At 47.5% G+C, this 19,780-nt stretch overlaps 1 protein-coding gene across 2 annotated transcripts in view; it reads right to left on the bottom strand.

Moving 5' to 3' along the window:
* Window positions 1-19,780, bottom strand: part of LOC140895926 (UDP-glucuronosyltransferase 1A6-like) — an 85,430-nt gene that overhangs the window by 47,674 nt on the left and 17,976 nt on the right. The window contains exon 1 of one of the 2 annotated variants that reach the window (XM_073306865.1): window positions 16,857-17,828. The exons of the other annotated variant lie outside the window; for it this stretch is intronic. Within the exon in view, the coding sequence (XP_073162966.1) occupies window positions 16,857-17,744 (888 nt within the window). The 5' untranslated portion in view covers window positions 17,745-17,828. Of the gene's footprint in view, window positions 1-16,856; window positions 17,829-19,780 lie in introns of those variants that run through there. 2 annotated transcript variants of the gene reach the window in all.

Below are 19,780 nucleotides of genomic sequence, written 5' to 3'. Positions count from 1 at the left end.
CAGAGACACAGTAACACAACCTCCCTGAATGATGCAGAGCCACAGCTGACCTACTTCAGTCAACGCAGTGTGAGTGCAGTCACTGCATTAGTTGTGTCAACCCTAACAGTCTGCCTGCAGCTGACTCACAGAGCCGCAGTGACTGCTCTGGTCACAGCGTTGAACTCCACTGTGCAGGGGCCATAGAGACTGGTGGCCCCTCCTGTGCCCTTTAAAACACCTACGTGTTTTTGAAATTCCTTTCTCCTCACGCCTAGCAGCTCACCTTTGTTGTGTGCAATTGGCCATGCCAGCCTCACACACAGAGCGCTAATAGAGTTGCTTCTGCCTGTAACGGGCAAGAAATACGGGAGTTCCTCGGCTTGTGGGAAAAAGAGGTGCAAGCACAGCTGTGGAACAGCTAAAGAAATATTGACGTCTATGAGCAGATTGGACGGGGAATATTGGCAAAAAATCGCCGCAGGGATGAGCAGCAGCTCCGTGGTAAAGCAAAGGAACTTCACAAGGCATACCATGAGGTGAGGAGGGGCAACAAGAAATCTGGCACTGGTATGCAGACCTGCCACTTTTACAATGAACCGTGTGCCACACTTGTCGATGACAGCAGCAGCAGCAGCGGGAGAGACAACTGAATTCCTTGGAGGTGCCCAAGACAGAGGAATGGGGTTTTTTTCTCAATATCTTCATTAACGATCTAGAGGATGGTTTTCACCCTCAGCAAGTTTGCAGATGACACTAAACTGAGAGGAGTGGTAGATACGCTGGAGGGCAGGGTTAGGATACAGAGGGACCTAGACAAGTTAGAGGATTGGGCCAAAAGAAATGTGACAAGGTTCAACAAGGACAAATGCAGAGTCCTGTACTTAGGACAGAGGAATCCCATGCACTGCTATGGACTAGGGACCAAATGGCTCGGCAGCAGTTCTGCAGAAAAGGACCGAGGGGTTTCAGTGGACGAGAGGCCGGATATGAGTCAGCAGTGTGCCCTTGTTGCCAAGAAGCCTAACGGCATTTTGGGATGTATAGATAGGGGCATTGCCAGCAGATCAAGGAACGTGATCATTCCCCCCATTCGACATTGGTGAGGCCTCATCTGGAGTACTGTGTCCAGTTTTGGGCCCCACACTACAAGAAGGATGTGGAAAAATTCGGAAACATCCAGCGGAGGGCAACAAAAATTATTAGGGGACTGGAACACAGGACTTATGAGGAGAGGCTGAGGGAAGTGGGATTGTTTAGTCTGCGGAAGAGAAGAATGAGGGGGGATTTGATAGCTGCTTTCAACTACTTGAAAGGGGGGTTCCAGAGAGGATGGATCTAGACTGTTCTCAGTGGTAGCAGATGACAGAACAAGGAGTAATGGCCTCAAGTTGCAGTGAGGGAGGTTTAGGTTGGATATTAGGAACAACTTTTTCACTAGGAGGGTGGTGAAGCACTGGAATGGGTTACCTAGGGAGGTGGTGGAATCTTCTTCCTTAGAGGTTTTTAAGGTTAGGCTTGACATAGCCCTGGCTGGGATGATTTAGTTGGGGACTGGTCCTGCTTTGAGCAGGGGGTTGGACTAGATGACCTCCTGAGGTCCCTTCCAACCCTGATATTCTATGATTCTAAGGGGAGAAGCCATTCGTGAGTTAGTCATAGGCGACGTGCAGGATCTGCTCTAAGAGGCAACTATAGCTGCATTGCTTGAAAATAGTGACCCTAATGCAACTAAATTTAATATCTTTGTAGTGGGGAAAATATCAAAAAGCCCCACCAGAGTACCACTTAATTTTAAAAAGGGGAACCACATGCGAATGAGGATGCTAGTTAGGTGGACATTAAAAAGTGCAGTCCCCAGGGTAAAATACCTGCAAGCAATAGGGAGACAATTTAAAAAACACCAAAATAGAGGCTCTGACTAAATGTAGACCCCAAATCAAAAAGGAGAGTCGGAGGACCAAGAGAGTGCCACCGTGGCTAAACAGGAGAATAATGGAGGCCATTAAAGGAAAAAAGGCATCCTTTAAATTTTGGAAGTTGAATCCTAATAAGGAAAATAGGAAAGGGGCATCCATTCTGGCAAGTCCAATGTAAAAGTATATGCAGGCAGGCCTTCTGAACTTCTTTCTTGGAACTTGCAAAAGATCCAAAAACTAACAGTAAAAATATCTTTGAAGACTGTCAGAGTTAGGAAACCCTGCCAAACAGGTAGGGGGGCCACTGGAGGGCAAAGGTATTAAAGGCGCACTCAAGAAAAACGAGGCCATTGTGGAATAGCTAAATTAATTCTTTGCATCAATCTTTACTGCAGATGATGTGGAGGAGATACTCATGTCAGAGCTATTCTTTCTGGATGACAGATCTGCCGTACTGCCCTCAACTGATGTGTCAGTAGAGGAGGTTTTAGAATAAACATGTCAACTAACATATGGATAAGGGTGATCCAGTTGATACTGCGTTGATACAGAGAGCCTTTGACAATGTCCCTCACCAAGGGCCCTGAAGGAAACTAAGTAGACATAGGATCAAGAGAAGGTCCTCTCAGGAATCAGTGACTGGTTGAAAGATAGAAAACAAAGCATAGGAATAAATGGTCAGTTTTAACAATGGAGAGATGTGAAGAGGGGGATCCCTTAAGGACCTGTACTGGGTCCTGTGCTGTTCAACATATTCATTAATGATGTGGAACAAGGGGTGAACAGTGATGTGCCAAAATTTGCAGGAGACACAAAATTATTCAAGATAGTTAAGTCCAAAGCAGACTGGGGAAGCAGAGTGAGTGATGCTGGCAGACCACATGCCAGCTCATACAAAGGCCCCTAGGCCTCACTGAACACTTTCAAATGCGTAGCTGGAAACCAGTCTTACTCATCTCTGTGTTAGTACTATTAAAATAGATGTTAGAATTATAAGAATGTGTTTAGTGTTTGAACTTTATGAACTGCTAGTGAATTGCTGCCTGCATTAATCTCACTTATAATATCTGTATTCCATGTTATACGTTTCAGAGTAGCAGCCGTGTTAGTCTGTAGTCGCAAAAAGAAAAGGAGGACTTGTGGCACCTTAGAAACTAACCAATTTATTTGAGCCTAAGCTTTCATGAACTACAGCTCACTTCATTGGATGCATTCAGTGGAAAATACAGTGAGGAGATTTATATACATACAGAACATGAAACAATGGGTGTTGTCATGCACACTGTAAGGAGAGTGATCACTTAAGATGAGTCACAATATTACTACAAAAAGACTTCAAAAACAGACTCCAATGAAAGACAGCTGAATTGGAATTAATTTGCAAACTGGATACGATTAACTTAGGCTTGAATAGAGACTGGGAGTGGATGGGTCATTACACAAAGTAAAACTATTTCCCCATGTTTATTCCCCCCCTTCACCCCCCACTGTTCCTCAGATGTTCCTGTCAACTGCTGGAAATGGCCCACCTTGATTATCACTACAAAAGGTTTTCTTCCCCCCGCCCCACTCTCCTGCTGGTATTAGCTCATCTTAAGTGATCACTCTCCTTACCGTGTGTATGATAACACCCATTTGTCATGTTCTGTGTGTATATAAATCTCCTCACTGTATTTTCCACTGAATGCATCCGATGAAGTGAGCTGTAGCTCACGAAAGCTTATGCTCAAATAAATTGGTTAGTCTCTAAGGTGACACTAGTACTCCATGTTATAAGGTAATAGTTAAGTATTTTGCTCTGTAACTATTGTAACCCTTCTGCCCATCAGAGTTGGCAGCAACAAGGGCCGGGTTCAGGATCTAGGGGTTCCGTTCCAGTAACACAATGTAAAACCGGCTCATGCCCCCACCCAGTGACCTGGGACAAATATACACCACCCCCCTCAGGCGCCTCTAAGAGGCAATACTTCCCCTCTTGCAAGCACAGAGTCTGAATGTAGCAAAAGCCTTTTAATAACAAAGAGAAAAAATGTGGCATTATGTTAGGGAAACATTACCAACAGGATTCATCACACAACCCACGAGCAAAAACCCATCCCAAGCAAATTGGGTTGTGTCCTTTCCCTTTGGTTCTCGAGTCCAGTAACCCAAAAGTCTCTGTCTCTGTCCTTGGTGAGTCCAGAGTTCAAAAGTTCATTTAAAGAGTTTTAACCCCCCCCCCCCCACACACACACACAGTCTATGTGGAAATGGTCGGGGAGCATGGGGAGTAAAGGGTCACCGTACATGCGCCAATGGCTGACTGCCCTGCCTCTCCATGGGTTTCTGCTGCAGCCTTCACTGCCAGCCACGCATCTCCATCAGCTCCTCCTCCTCCCCAGTAGCCATCCTGCAAGCCGCTCCACCAGTTGCTCCTCCCAGGTAGCTGTCCTGTGAGCCACTCACCAGTATATCATCAGGCTCCCTAGTACTTAACACAGTGCTCAGTGATTTTAGGTCACAGGAGGGGAACCCCAGTGTGGGTGCACCATTGGCCCAAAGTGAAATCAGCGCTGCAATCTGTAACCAGACACCTAATAGAATTAAAATTAGCTCTGCTATTACACAGTGGAGAGAGGCAGTGGAGCAGTTGGCATTTAAGACCCTCAAAAAGACCCCAAAGTACAAATGCCTATCCACAGCCCCTCTTTCTATTCATTGAGTTTTGGAACCCATGTCCGTTGCCTAGTGAGTGCTACTTAGTTGATGGCGAGTCCCTCCATCATAACAAAAAGCCGAGTACAGGTCCACTGTCCTTGATTCACATAATCAGGATAATAACACTTTATTCTTCCTGCCCCAATAACAGAGAAACTGGGGATCCCACAGCAGCCAAAGTGACCATCTAGGCAGGGTGTGTGTGCCTATGCAAATGGGATCAGCCCCTGAAGTTCTTTTCCACAACCTGCCACAACTCACCACCAGATGTCAGGGTAAAGCTCATCCTGACTCTGCTTACACTATGAAAGTGTTTGCTGTGAAACTGTAAACCCACCCTGACAGGAGAGCAGCATTACTGAGTGTGGCATACTAGTTTACCACAAGAGGTGTCATCTCCTGCCCAACAAAAGAAGGCTTATAGACACCAGACAAACCATTGTGGAACATCAATGAACAAAATACTTTGTTGATTGCTTCCCCCACACCCATAAAGAGGGGACATGCACAAATTCTCATCCCATCACAGCTTAAACTCTGGGGGAAGGGGGACTGAATATTGTGACTTTTGGTGTACGGGCCCATCTATGACAAAGGCAGGTTTGGCTGGGTGGCAAGATAGACTGGAGTGCCCAAGGGGACTGTGACTCCATGGTTAGACTGTCCTAGCACTTGAGTAGTTCACACTTGATACTTGGTTGGTGAAACCTAAGTACAGAACTCACAATCAGTTTGGGGTTTATGTCCTGGTGTGTAACAAACTGTGGTTGGTACTCGTGGTTGTGAGCCACAGTCTAGACAGCCTGAGAGAGACCTCACAAAACTGGGTGACTGGGCAAAAAAAAAAGGCAAATGAAAGTCAACACAGATAATTGCAAAGAAGTGCACATTGGGGGGAAAAAATCTAAATTATACATATTCAATTATGGTTTGTAAACTAGCTGTTAACACCCAAGAAAGAGATCTTGGGGTCTCTATAGACAGCTCTCTGAAAATTTCCACTCAATGCACAGCAGCGGTCAAAAAGGCTAATAGGGTGCTAGAAACTATTAGGAAAGGGTTAGAAAATAAGACAGAAAATATCTTAATGCCTCTATATAAATCCATGGTGCGTCCAAGCCTTGCATACTGCGTGCAGTTCTGGTCGCCCCATCGCAAAAAGAATTTAGTGGAACTGGAAAAGTTTCAGAGAGGGGCAACAAAGATGATCAAGGGTATGGAACGGCTTCCGTTAAAGAAGATGTTAAAAAGATTAGGGTTGTTCAGCGGAGGAAAGGGATGACTAAGGGGGGATCATGACTGGTGTAGAAAACGTGAATAGAGAAATGTTATTTAACCATTTTCCACAATACAAAAACCAGGGGGTCGTACAATCAAAATAGGTATCAGGTTTAATGCAAAGAGGAGGAGACACTTTTCGACACAACACATAAGTAAGCTGTGGCGCACATTGCCATGGAACGTTGTGAAGGCCAAAAGTATAATTGGGTTCACAAAGGAACTGGATAAGTTCATGGAGAACAGGTCCATCAATGGCTTTTAGCCAAGATGCACAGATGCAACCCCATGCTAAGGGCAACCCTAGTCCTCTGACTACCAGAAGCCGAGGGTGGAAGACTCGACAATTGCTTTATTCTGTTCACTCCCCCTGAAGCTCACGTTTGGCCCAATGTCAGAGACAGGATACTGGGCAAGGTGGACCGTTGGGCTGATGCTGTATGGTAGCTCTTATGCACTTATATGTGTTCTTTAGGTAGAAAATGCATAAGGATGCAGAAGAACCTCTTCCTGTGTTCAAGGCATTGTATACATTTCCCTACTATGCTGCTTAGATTTCTCCAAGAGAAAACCAGTACCTAGTAATAACAAGAAGTGTTTCCAGTTGAGTTCATTGTGTTCGTGCTGAGCTGCGACATCCATTCTGAAGTGTCAACAGTACACAGAATGGAGAAAGGAGAAATCCTGTCCCACACAGGTAAATAGGCTAAAACCCCGAGACTATCCATTTATCTTTCTAAATATTTATCCTGTGTCGCTTACCTTTCTGCCAAAGAGATGTTTTAAACCAACATTTGATTGCCAAAACCTGAAACACAACTGGCTTTTCATGTGTGAGATTTAAAGCTTTTTCAGTCCTCTGACTTGTGCCCAAAATAAAGCTGGCAAATGTTTCTCCACTCTGCAGTGTTATCTGTATTTTCCCTCTGCTTGTTTTTTTGTCCCTATCCACAATGTTTTGACTGAATTGCATGACCCCACTGACCTTTCCCCTGCTCTGACTTTATCTGGGTCATTCCAAATTAACATATGTACCATCACCTGTCTGGGTGATTCCTCCACCAGGTCGCTGCCTCTACTATTTGTATTTGCTTCATCACTTTTGCCCTTGCTGCCCCTCACGGCTGCAACATCAAAGCAGGAACGTGCTTGTGAAAGAAGCACACAAATGCATGATGGCGACTGGCACTGTTGGTGGAAAGAAGACACAGTAAATACAAATGCTGAGACCTAGGAAGAGGCTAAGTTGTGAAGGCCCTTAAAGGTGAAGGCAAGGTGCTTGTATCTGATATGGTGAAGAGGGAACCAATGAAAGGACTCCTTGAGTGGGGTGACCTGGTCAAAAATGATGGGCAGCAGCTTTTCTTGTGGACCTGCATTGGGTGACTTAGGTTTCAGGAAAAGCAGAAGAGGAGAATCCAGTAGCTAGATGGGAGGTAACGAGGCCCCGGATGTGATTTTTAGTGGTGTGGGTAGTGAGAAAGGGCTGAATCGCAGAGATGCTGTGGAAGAAGCAGCAGCAAGATTTAGCATGACCTGGATGTGTGGTTCTAGAGAGGGGACTAATTTGAGATGGCACCAGGTTATAGGCCTGAGTAATGGAGAGGATGCTGATGTTGCTACCAGTGAGAGAGGAAGAGGGGAATGCTTCAAGGGGTGGAACAGAGCAGTTTGGTTTTAACCATGCTAAGGTTAAGCTGGGAACTACAGAGAGACAGGCCGAGCTGTGGAGTTGGATGGAGGGGAACAGGTCAGGAGTAGACAAACAGATTTTTAATCAGCAATGTATAATTGGTAATTAAAGCCAAGTGAGTTGATACGGTCACGTAAAGAAAGGGTGTAGAGCAGGGGTGGGTAAACTATAGCCTGTGGGCTGGATCCGGCCCACCAGCCATTTTAATCCAGCCCTTGAGCTCCCGCTGGGGAGTGGGAACTGGGGCTTGCCCTGCTCCGGCGCTTCAGCCGGGGAGCAAGGTCGCGGCTCCCAGAAGCAGCAGCATGGCCCTCTCTGGCTCCTATGCATAGGGGCAGCCAGGGCACTCTGCTCTGCACGCTCCCAGCACCGCCCCCAAAGCTCCCATTGGCCGGGAAGCACACCCAGTGGGAGCTTCAGGGGCAATGCCTGCATTTGGGGCAGTGTGCAGAGGCACCTGGCTGCTCCTCTGCATAGGAGCCAGAGAAGGGACATGCCGTTGCTTCTGGGAGCTGCTTGAGGTAAGCACTGCCCAGAACCTGCACCCCTGAGCCTCCCCCGGTGCCCCAACCCCCTGCCCCAGCCCTGATCCCCCTCCTGCCCTCCAAATCCCTCAGCCCCACTCCAGAGCCCACACCCCCAGCCAGAACCTGCACCTCTTCCTGCACCCCAACCCCCTGCCCCAGCCCAGAGCCCCCTCCCTCACCCTGAACTCCTAATTTCTGGCACCACCCTGGATCCCACACCCCCAACCATAGCCCTCACCCCTTCCCATACCCCAAATCCAATTTTGTGAGCATTCATGGCCCGCCATACAATTTCTATTCCCAGTTGTGGCACTGGGGCCAAAAAGTTTGCCTACCCCTGGTGTAGAGGAGAAGAGGCGGTGGCCAGTGATTGAGCTCATTGGGACTCACAGGTGACTGATATGCAGTATCCCTTCAGGAGGGTGGAACTAGGGTGACCAGATGTCCCGATTTTATAGGGACAGTCCCGATATTTAGGGCTTTGTCTTATATAGGTGGCTATTACACCCCTCCGCCCCGTCCCGATTTTTCACCCTTGCTATCTGGTCACCCTAGGTGGAACTGAGGCATTTCAACTGCATCAGTTGAACAGGGCAAAAATTGGGGATTGGCCCTGCTTTGAGCAGGGGGTTAGACTAGATGGCCTCCTGAGGCCACTTCCAACCCTGATATTCTGTGATTCTATGAACAGTGATTGTAGTACTGCTCTCCTGAGCTTGGCGTCTGACCTAGCAGCTAAGTCTGAGGCACAGTGCTTGACAAAGGCCCATGGGTTACTCCATGTTGCTGCCTTGCAGGTCTCTGACCTTAGCACACTTCTGAAGCAGGCAGAGGATGGCGCTTGTGCTCTGGTGGAAGGAGCCTCAGCAGAAGAGGTATGCCAGGCAGCTGATACTGCAGCGAGACACACTGTGTTCTCCGGGAGGAGATGGCCTGACCATGGATGGCCTGGCTGTAGCTATATACAGACAGGGTCACACTGTGAATATCTTTGTCTTGTTAATATAATAAAGCAAAGTCCTGGAAACTTTCAGTGGGTGCAACTCCTTTTCTCCCAGTGTTGAGTGTGACTCTGAGAAGAAGACAGTCAGGTGGCTTGATTGTGTTAGATGAAATTCTGAGACCACCGTGTCCCTGTGAATGACTTATGTGGGGTACAGCCCTAAGTGCCAAGTGCTCACTCGCTCTTCAGGATGACATCACAGCCAGTAGGCGGACCAGGGAGGTGATGTAAGCAGCATTCTGAAAGAGGTTCTAAGAGGTTCTGTTCTCTGGCTCTCTGTCTTGGCACTCAGATGGTGTCCTCCTCCTTTGGTGAGACAGTAGTGTACCATTGTCTGTTGGGGCCTGGTGTGTAAATTGCCAGGGACTGTAGTGTGGAAGGTCCTGAGGAAGGCAGTCTGAAGAAGGCCACAGGGCTAGAATTAATCCCAGTGGTAAGCCCTGGAGAGGGGTGAAGCACAGGGAGGCAGTCCTCAGTGGTCACCGTTCCCACTGAGAAAGGAGGAGCTGGGACGACCTTGGGAGAAGCCAGAGGCCTGGGAACCAGAGGAGAGGCTGTGTTAAGCACAGGCTAGAGGGAAGCAGCACAAGGGGCTCGGCAGTAGGAAGTGGCTGAGGGAAACAGTAGCGTGTCTGAAGGAGCAGACCTAGCTGTTAAACATATGGTCTCTGGGTTGGAGCCCAGAGCAGATGGTGGGCCTGGTTTCCCCTATCAGGAAGGGGTGTACAAGCCTGGTGTAAGCACTACTCAGTCCAGGGTGAGCCTGGACACTGAGCCCAACAGACAGGCTGAGGAATAACAAGAGAGGAGGCTGAAGGATCTTTTGTTTTGGGACATTTTTAGACATTTAGTTGTACTACTGCCACTCCAGATGGGGCATGGTTTAGATGGGACTTAGCTAGAAGGCTGAGTCATGGAGATTCAGGACATTGTAGGGCTAAAGAGGTGACCAAGAGGGACTCTAGAGGTGAAGATCCCTGCAATACCCTGAACTGATGCCAGGATACTGGGCAAAGGTGCTCGCTTTATTGTGTGGGGCACTGGTGTCAGGAAAACTGGTACAGGCCTGAGGCAGGGGCGCTGGAACCGGGGCAGGGTAGGGGGGCCATGTCCCCCTTCACTTTTCCAAGTGGGAGGGCCAAGCCCACTGACTTTTTAACATGGGTGTAGTAGCCTTGGGCAGCTGCGAAGTGATGGCAGAAGGGGCTGCACTTTGTGGTGGGGGAGCTGGTGAAGTGCGGCACCAGCCTCTTCCTGGTCGGGGGCTGAGGTGGGCCTCAGCCCCCCCCACGAGGGGCCCCCACCCCGTACTCCTCTTTTTCCCCCAAGGCCTTGTCCCCTGGCCTGGTGGACGGTCCGAGGCTCCCTACAGCGGCCCAGACTCCCTCAGCAGTTCTTACTCCAGCTTCCAGCCTGGCCAGAGGGTGGAGGGAAGAGGAGGAGCAGGGGATGGGGCCACTGTTCCAGCACCAGTGGCCCCCCCTCACTTTTACACAGGTTCCAGAGCTTCTGCCCGGGGATTTAGATGCTGAGATCTTGTGCACCACAGACTTCATGACTGTTGAGGTGGTCAGAGTCAAAGTCCCCAGTCACAATTCTGACGTGTCCTTTGCCTCTTTCTTTGCCTGATCCTTTGGTGGGATGTGTTGGCCGATGCTGATCTCTCCAACTTTGCTCTGGTCATAATGGTCACCTCTGGGTCTGAAGTGAACTGCATGGATTACTGTAGAGGATGCAGCTTGAGCCAGGCATCCCTGGACTTGCAGATGCTGGAAGAAAAGGCTTAGGCACAGAGCACTTAGCCAGGATGTGGCTCTCCACTAGGCAGAGAAAAAAGTGTCTTTGTATGTTCCTGATGGGGATCGGTCTGTCACAAGACAGGCAGTGTTTGAATCCTGAGGGTTTGGATTCTGCCATGAGGCTTGGTTGTTGGCGTGATGCACCTCACCCCTAGAAGAGGAAGCTGATCAGATTTCGGAAGAAAGCAGCGGGTCAGACACTGCCTGGATTCCATCTCGCTGCCCTGGCAGTAAGGGGGAACTCAGGGAGGGACAGGACTGTCCCTTATGTCTCTGTTTGGGAGCATGAGCAGACACAGGGAGCCTGGTCAGCTCCAACAGACCCTGATGTTCAAAAACCCTCCAATCTCACACTGAGATACACATGGACACAGTCTCACACAAGAACAGGAGACAGAGTTGCGGAGAAAAAAGCTTCAAGAAAGAAAGTGTGATCAACAGAGACAGAAAGCAGATGAGAGCTCAAGGAGGATAAGGATCAAGTGAAAGCCCAGGGATCTGGCTAGGAAGAGGCCACTAGAAACTTGGAGAGAGCAGTTTCAGTGGAGTGGTTGGAGAGTGTTTAAGTTAAACTGGAAGAAAGGAACTGGACCCTGTGAAAGGAAGAGGCGGTGGAGTGACAGCTGAGGAGGGAGATGGATTCAAGGGGAGTTTCTTATGATGGGGTGGACCAAAGCAGACCCGCTCTGTGAGGGAAAGGAAGAGAGGTTGAGGAGGAGGAGAAGGGATGACAAAGGAACGAGTTTGATCAGGAGGTGGAGGAAATGGTCTCACTGGGGGAGGCGGAAGGGCTGACCCACCACTCCTGCTGACACAACAGTCCAGGCAGCTGTGGACTTTCGCTTTCTTTGAGCACATTCCTTTTTGAAAGTTACAAACATCAGTTACAAAGTCTGGTTTAATTTATAACAGAGAAAGTCTCTGGCCAGTTAATGTCAATGGCCTGTCTCCAGATTTACACTGCTGCCCAACAGTGGACTTTGGCTCACCTACTTTTTAATAAAGCCTGAATTATGGTTCTTTGTTTGGCAATACTGCTTAGACTTTTAATTTATGTTAGGGCAATAGAGTTTGTCACTAGCAAGAGAAAACCATTTGAAGTCTGATTCACATTGGGTGCAGGCCGCACCCTATTTTGTAGTTTGTGTGGAGAGCCACACAAGGGAGGAGGGTGTGTACATTAGGCACATTACAATGAGCTACAATGCTCATTGCTCATCTACAGGCTTTTTCCACAGAAAAAATATCAAAATAATAGTGAAACACAAAACAGAATCACTGGACATACCTGAGGTAGGTTCTTCCCCTCCTCACAGTTTATGCCTCCGACGAAGACCACGTTGGTCTGGGATACTCAAACACAAAGTCGTATCTCAGGAGCCATATGGAGCCATTTTGGTAAAGTGTTGGTAAGTGCACATCTCTCTGGAGAAACTTTGAAGCAATGTCTTGGTATTTTGTGTACAAATCCTTAAATCAGTGGTTCCCAAACTTGTTCCGTCGCTTGTGCAGGGAAAGCCCCTGGTGGCCCGGGCCGGTTTCTTTACCTGCCACGTCTGCAGGTTCATAGAATCATAGAATATCAGGGTTGGAAGGGACCTCAGGAGGTCATCTAGTCCAACCCCCTGCTCAAAGCAGGACCGATCCCTGACTAAATCGCTGTTGGAAGCGGCGCGGGCCGAGGGATGTACTGGCCGCCGCTTCCAACCGCTCCCATTGGCCTGGAGCAGGGAACCGTGGCCACTGGGAGCCGCGATCGGCCAAACGTGAGGATGCGGCAGGTTAGTGACTGGCTGCACCAAACATCCTACCATGTTTTGTTCATTTTGGCTTCATATTGAGACAATTGTTACCCCTTCAGTTATGAAATCTTCACGGTCTTTACATCTCGTTGATAACTGTTGGATAGCTTGCCATGAGCTGGCAGCCTAAGCTCTTAGTAAAGCGGAAAGAATGTACCTGAGTTTAGCGCTAAAAGCTATACTATCCAACTTCCCCTCCTCAAGGGAATATTAATTGCTGTAATTGTGAGAGTCAATAAACACTGAAAATTGAGAAATCTTTAGTTTTCTAAAGATAAAATGACCCTGGAATGAAACGAGAAACAGCTTTAAGAGGAAGAAGAAAAAATAATTTGGAAGCTGTGAGGAGACTATGAAAGCAATAGAGGTGGATGCCCTAACTTTTCTCCCAACAGTGGGAACATCCACAGTTACATTTGACTAGAACAATAGGGATACAAAACTTTATTCAGTTACTGCTTGCACAAGACAAGCATTAACTGAGGGTTAGGAAGAAATTTCCACTGGGAGTATGTTATTCCACAGAGCTGGTAGTAAAATCTTTGATGGAACCATTTACCATCAGAGCCTGCAGATCTGCTGAGATTAAAACCTTTCATGAATTTCACAGAAATTTTGTTTTGGAGAAAAAAAGGGAAAATAAAGCTTCCATCATGTCAAAACATCCTGTTTTGACATTTTTGGAATTAAATGTTTTGATTATTTTCTTTTGGAACAGATTTTGGTTTCACATTTGTTTAAATTTTGTATTACATTGGATGTTATAAACTAAAAAGTCAAAATGGAAATAAAACATTTCAATCCATCTGAATTTCTTTTTTCAGAATTGTCTTCCATGGAGAATTAACACGTTTGGTTTTGTTCCTGACTGGAATAAAAACAAATTTCAAAATATCAAATTCTTCCACAAAACAGAATTTCCATTCCCAGCACAGCTCTGTTAGTCCATCATTGTCCACTACTAGGTTTCTTGCAGTATCCTCTGAAGTAGGGTGACCAGATAGCAAGTGTGAAAAATCGGGACAGAGGGTGGGGGCTAATAGGCACCTATGTAAGAAAAAGTCCCAAATATTGAGACTGTCCCTATAAAATTGGGACATCTGTTCATCCTATTCTGAAGCATCTTGCACCAAGAGATGTGATACTGGTGTAAGCAGAGTCAGGATGAGCTCCACCCTGACATCTGGTGGTGAGGTGTGGCAAGTTGTGGAAAAGAACTTCAGGGGCTGATCTCATTTGCATAGGCACACCCACCCCGCCTAGAATGAGACCATAGCTGCCCAAATGGTCACTTTGGCTGCTGTGGGATCCCCAGTGTCTCTGTTATTGGGGCAGGAAGAATAAATTGTTATTACCCTGATTATGGGAACTGTGCTTGGAACTGTACGTGGCCTTTTGTTATGATGGAGGGATTCACCATCAACTAAGTAGCACTCGCTAGGCAAGGGTCATGGGTTCCAAAACTGTGTGAATGGAGAGAGGCTGGGGACAAGTAGTAGTACTTGGTGGCATGGGCCCCTTGGTGAGGGCCTTACATGCTAATTGCACTTCCTCCTCTCTCCACTGTAGAATATCAGAGCTAATTTTGATTTCATTAGAAGTCTAGTTATAGGCTGCTGAGCTCACTTTGGGCTGACAGTGCCCCAGCACTGGGGCTCCCCTACTATAAGCTGAATTCACCTAAGAGCTGAAATCACTGAGTGTTGTGTTAAGTAGTGGGGGAGCCTGAAGATATATTGTGGAGCAGTTTGCGGGACGGCTGGTGAAGCAGTTTGACGCGGAGCAGTGTGTGGATGGCAGGAGCTGCTTGTGGGCCGTGGAGCTGAGTGAAGGAGTTCGTGGGGCGGCTGGTGGAGCGGAGCGGAGCGGAGCGCAGCTGAGCGAAGGAGTTCGTGGGGTGGCTGGCGGAGCGGAGCGCAGCTGAGCGAAGGAGTTTGTGGGGCGGCTGGCGGAGTGGAGCGCCGCTATGGAGCTGTGGGGCGGTCAGCTTCAGATCACGTAAGGTGCCTCTTACCCCCGTCCCATTTCCATCCAGGTTGGGAGGTAAAGCTCCGCAGATAAACTTTCGAACTCTGGGGCTGCCCTGACCAGGGACAGAGACTTTTGGGGCATTGGACTTTGGGTGATTTGGGGTTGCTGGACTCAAGAACCAAAGGGAAAAGGGCATGCCCCAATTTGCCTGGGGTGGGGTTGTTTTTGCTCATGGGTTGTGTTATGAATCCTGTTGGTGGTGTTTCCCCAACATAATGCCACATTGTTTCTCTCTGTTATTAAAAGACTTTTGCTACACTCAGACTATGTGCTTGCGAGAGGGGAAGTATTGCCTCTTGGAGGCGCCCAGCGGGGGTGGTATATATTTGTCCCAGGTCACTGGGTGGGGGCTCGAGCCGGTTTGCATTGTGTTATTGGAATGGATCCCCTAGATACTGAACCCGGCCCTTGTTGCTGCCAACTCTGACGGGCAGAAGGGTTACACTGGATTAGAAGGAGTGGTGATCTGATTCAGTGTGGCAATTCCCAGGGCTTATGTGCAAGAAATGGGAGGATGTTAAATTGCATTCCTTTTGACTATACAGCTTACCCTGGATTTAGCCCAGGGTCTATGCTGTTAGCTCCTCTTGGAGATTCTGCTGGCAGAAAGTCTGCCACTACAGGCAGACAGCCAGCAGCAGCAGCAGCTGCAGCTTCCCCTTTATTGACCCTCTCACAAAATGGGTGGGGCTAGCTACAGAAAGCTATGGCCAGGGAGACTGGGGCCCGTGCAGATTCAGTCCATCCTCTGAGCAGTGTCACGTGGCAGGACTACTTCTTAAGCCCTAACTACCACTTAGAAGTGTTCCACTTCAGCAGAAGCTTTTTAGTATGTGGCTGGTGGCACCACTGTCTGTCCTCCCTCAAGGCAAATCTCCCCTGGAGCCCAGGAAGGTGTAATTTATACCTTGATTCAGCTTGTGCTAACGAAGCTGTCCCATGTCTGCTTTAATTCCTGCAGGCATGAAAAAGACTTTGAAAACCATGGTAACTTCCCCCACAAATAACACATAAGTCTGTAGTTCCCCTTGCCTCCATCCACTTTTCAATGTAAAAAATTCTTTGCATTCTTATAGTGGCTTTCATCAGAATATTTCAGACAATGAGAGAATCTCACACAACTGTTTTACAGACACACGTTCCAGTCTAATGCCAGTCCTGTGAGGTGGGTACTGATACCTATTTTACAGATGGCAAAACCAAGGGACGGTGACAGATCATTGATACATTCAATAATACAATTCTTTCTTTGAGGATGCTTTGTGTGTAGCCTACTGTGCCTCTCCCTCTCATCCTACAACTGCTTCCAGTGCTGAAAAGGCCATTCAAATAATCATTTGTCCTAACTGTCCCAATTTGGACAGAACGGTCCTGGCTCTCGAACCTGTGACCAGGAGAAACACTTTTCTTTTAACTTGCAGTTCTCCACTGTGGACCATAGAGACTATTGCTATCAAACAATTACCTTTTAATACAATTAACATCTAATATAGTAAAGGTTGGCTGGCCTTAGTGCAAAACATGTTCCTCTACCATCTTTGGCTTTGCACTGGTTCTCCGTGTGTTTATGATCACACCTACCACACTAAATGCACAATATATTGCAAAAAGAATGGAACACTTTCATATTTGGGCCTGTCATGTGAGAGGCAGGGACAAGGAACACACAAAGCCATGAGTGTGTTTCTAATGGCATCCTGCAGGAATCTGTTCTTGGCCCTATGCTATTTTTATTAATGACCTGGAAGAAAACATAAAAATCATCACTCATAAAGTTTGCAGATGACACACAATTCAAGGAGGATGTTGAAAAATTGGCGGGGGATCAGAGAAGAGCCTCAAGAATGATTAAAAGATTAGAAAACATGCCTTATAGTGATAGACTCATGGAGCTCAATCTATTTAATTTAACAAAGAGAAAGGTAAGGAGTGACTTGATTACAATCTATAGGTGTCTACCTATGGAACAAAAATTTAATAATGGACTCTTCAATCTATAACACAATCCAATAGCTGGAAATTGAAGCTAGACAAATTCAGACTGTAAATAAGGCTGGACTTCACACTTCTGAGTGCCCATGTCATGATTTGGCCCAGTCTTGATAAAGGGCAAACAGAGTGTACATACCTGAGATAGGTGCTTTTTCTCAGCACAGTTTAATCCACCAACAAAGACCATATTGGGCATCACTGGCCTGGGATACTCGAATACAAAGTCTAGTCTCATTAGCCAAACAGAGCCTTGATCTAAGAGATTATGCACAGTCACTTCTCTCTGAAGAAACTCAGAAGCCAGCTGTTCAAACGGCGAATAGAGAGTAATGCAAGCTCTCAGTGCCAGTGTGCCGTGTAGCAGGTTCTGCACACGCTGGGTAAAGGTCATGTGGTCTGTGCTGCTAGTAAACATTCCTGGGACATAAGAATGTGGACTTGGACACTGAGTTGCCTTGGATCCTAAGTCACATGGGAATCCACGTAAGAAAAACACAGAAGGGAGAGACAGATACTCAGCAACTATTGTCCCGCATATGCCAACTGGATCTGTGAGGATGGCATCGAATTGACTTTCTTCGAGGTACCGAATCAGTTCTTTGTTGCTCAACAAACTTTCACAGCTTTGGAAAAGCACCTGGAATGCTCGTGCTAGACTTTTATATAGTGAAATAACAACATTTAGAAAAGGTTGTTTAACAAAGCGATCTTTACCAAAAGTCTCCATTAGTGCATCCATGTGTTCGTCTTTGTAAGGCACTGGATAGGTCTTAATGGTGAAATTCTTGGCTGATGTCAAAAACAGATTAGTTTCTGGTGCCACAAGGACTATCTCGTGCCCATTTTGATGGAGCTTCTCCACGATAAGACGCGTACTCAGCCACGCACTTCCGTCCATAGGCATCACCAACAGCTTCTCCCCTTCAGCAAAGCCCACAAATATTAACAGAGGAAGAAACTTTATCATGGGTGGATAAAGAGGTCTAATCCCAGGAATCATCTCGGTGTAAGAAAAGCAAAACATTCTCCTGAGAAAGATTTGAAAGCAGAACCCAAAACGAAGAGCTGCAAGGTCCCTGACTGCTACGTTGATTTGCTTGCATTGCTGTGAAATGGCGTTAGCTTCTCTGGTCAATGTTTACTGTTTCACAATTAACAGTTTCCAGAAGCAGTTTATAAGCAATAGCCATTTCAAATGGGAGATTATTGGCCTCAAGGTGGCAGCTTCACCTTATATGGATCTGCGTAAATGTAGTGAATAACTCTCTTCTCTCTTTTCCACATGAGCTGTTAGCTATGCCACAGTTAGGTAGTTTCAAGATCCCTGCAGTTAACGTTCTTTTCCCCATAGTCCTTCTAGACATTCTCTTTTTACAAAGCTAGACAAGGGGAAACACACTGTGAACCTATAGTATGATAACCCAATTTCAATTTGATTTTTTCTGCATCTTGAACATTATGGGCCAGAGTTTCAGCAGCTATAAATTGCCATCATTTCACTGAAGTCAGTTTACACCAGCTGAGTATTGGCTTTTTTTAAAATTTGGGTAGCTGAGACAGAAGAGCTATCAAATTAACTGCAGAGCAATAACTGTCCAAGTGGAGGACAGAAGGTTTAATCCCCCAAATAAGCAGTTAAAGCAACTGATTTCATACCAGAGACGACTCGTACCAGCTGATACTGGGGGGGGCACACTGAGAGGAACTGAGGAGGAATCTTCCAGCCCCACCTCCCTTGGCCAGGGCAGCCAATCCCACTAGCTCCTGGGGGGATGAGGCCACAGGAGCGGGGAGCACGTGCCTTTGGGTCTGGCCAGGCTGGCCCCGGCCTGGGGAGACTCACACCTCCACAATGTCTCCTGGAGCTCCGGCACCCTCACGGACACTTCAGCAGGGGAGGCTCGGGCAATACCCCTAACTCAGGCTCAGCGTGGAGGAAGCAGGACAGAGCTGCTTCTCATGCCAGCTCAGGGTGGCCGCTCAGGGTTGTTGCCTCTGTACAGTGCAGAGGCTGCCTGTGGCCCACTCCCTCCACTCCGTGCCTGGGCCCGGCTGCCAGGGACAGGGGCCAAGTGAGCCGGAGCTCCCTCATCCTCAGCACACCCCGGTCTCTGTTTTTCATTTGTTACCTCCCACCCCCATAACCATTTGATGCCTGAGTCTGGTGGCTCTCCAGCTGCCCATCCCTAGTTCTACAATAGGTACACCTCACAGCAGTCAAGTGAGGAGGGGCATCTCCCAAGCCAGGTGTTTACATGAAAACAGCTTCAAGTAACTATCACTTGTCCAGCCCAGGAAAAGACAATGATGGACCATTAGAGTTAATGGAAAGATACTGAGACAACTGGAAATTGAAAAGAACATTCCAATTCCCAAGCCAAGAGGGAATTTCCTCACTCTGAATAACCATGAGTAACCATGGACTGAGAGGAAAAAAGAGAAACTTTTAAAAGCAAGCTTGGAATTGAAGTTTTTTTTATCCAGAGCCTGTGGGGGAGGCTGTCCATGAATGCTGGATCCCCCAATAGCTCGGAGTTATGCCAGGAAACTGTTTGAAGGCAATAGGTAACTTTTATTAGAAAAGGGATTTTATCTAATATATAAGTGTGCAAACCGTTTGGAGTGCGTGTGCCAAAGCAAGCTGATATCTGGGCAGCTGGTTTCACGCCTTCAGGGGTAATGAACTAGAGTGGAGCAGTGCAAATAGCTGGTCATTCAGAACTGAGGCAAGATGGATTTGGAGAGACTCCCGGATGGAAGGATTGTTGGTATCACCCTGTGAAGAGTAACTGGACTGGTGAGAGGCAGGCAAGATCTTATGCTTGTGGACTGGCTCCTGGCATCAGGAATCTGAACCATAGTTGCATGGCACAGAGGCCCCCAAGGTTTCAGGGCAGGCAGTGACAGAACCCCTTACTGGTCTGTGGTCCCCAGAACATCACAGTCCGCCAAGTAGGGAAAGTCTGGTGGGGGCAAAAGAATGACTCATTCCTCCACTGGACTCAGAATTCTGCCTCAGTTGTGGTTCTTGCCGTCCTGTGCATACGGTTACCATATGTC

Source organism: Lepidochelys kempii, chromosome 11 (genome assembly GCF_965140265.1).
Source record: "Lepidochelys kempii isolate rLepKem1 chromosome 11, rLepKem1.hap2, whole genome shotgun sequence".
Lineage (NCBI taxonomy): Eukaryota > Metazoa > Chordata > Testudines > Cheloniidae > Lepidochelys > Lepidochelys kempii.
The sequence above is the reverse complement of the archived record's forward strand: the minus strand, read 5'-3'. Positions and strand labels throughout refer to the sequence as shown.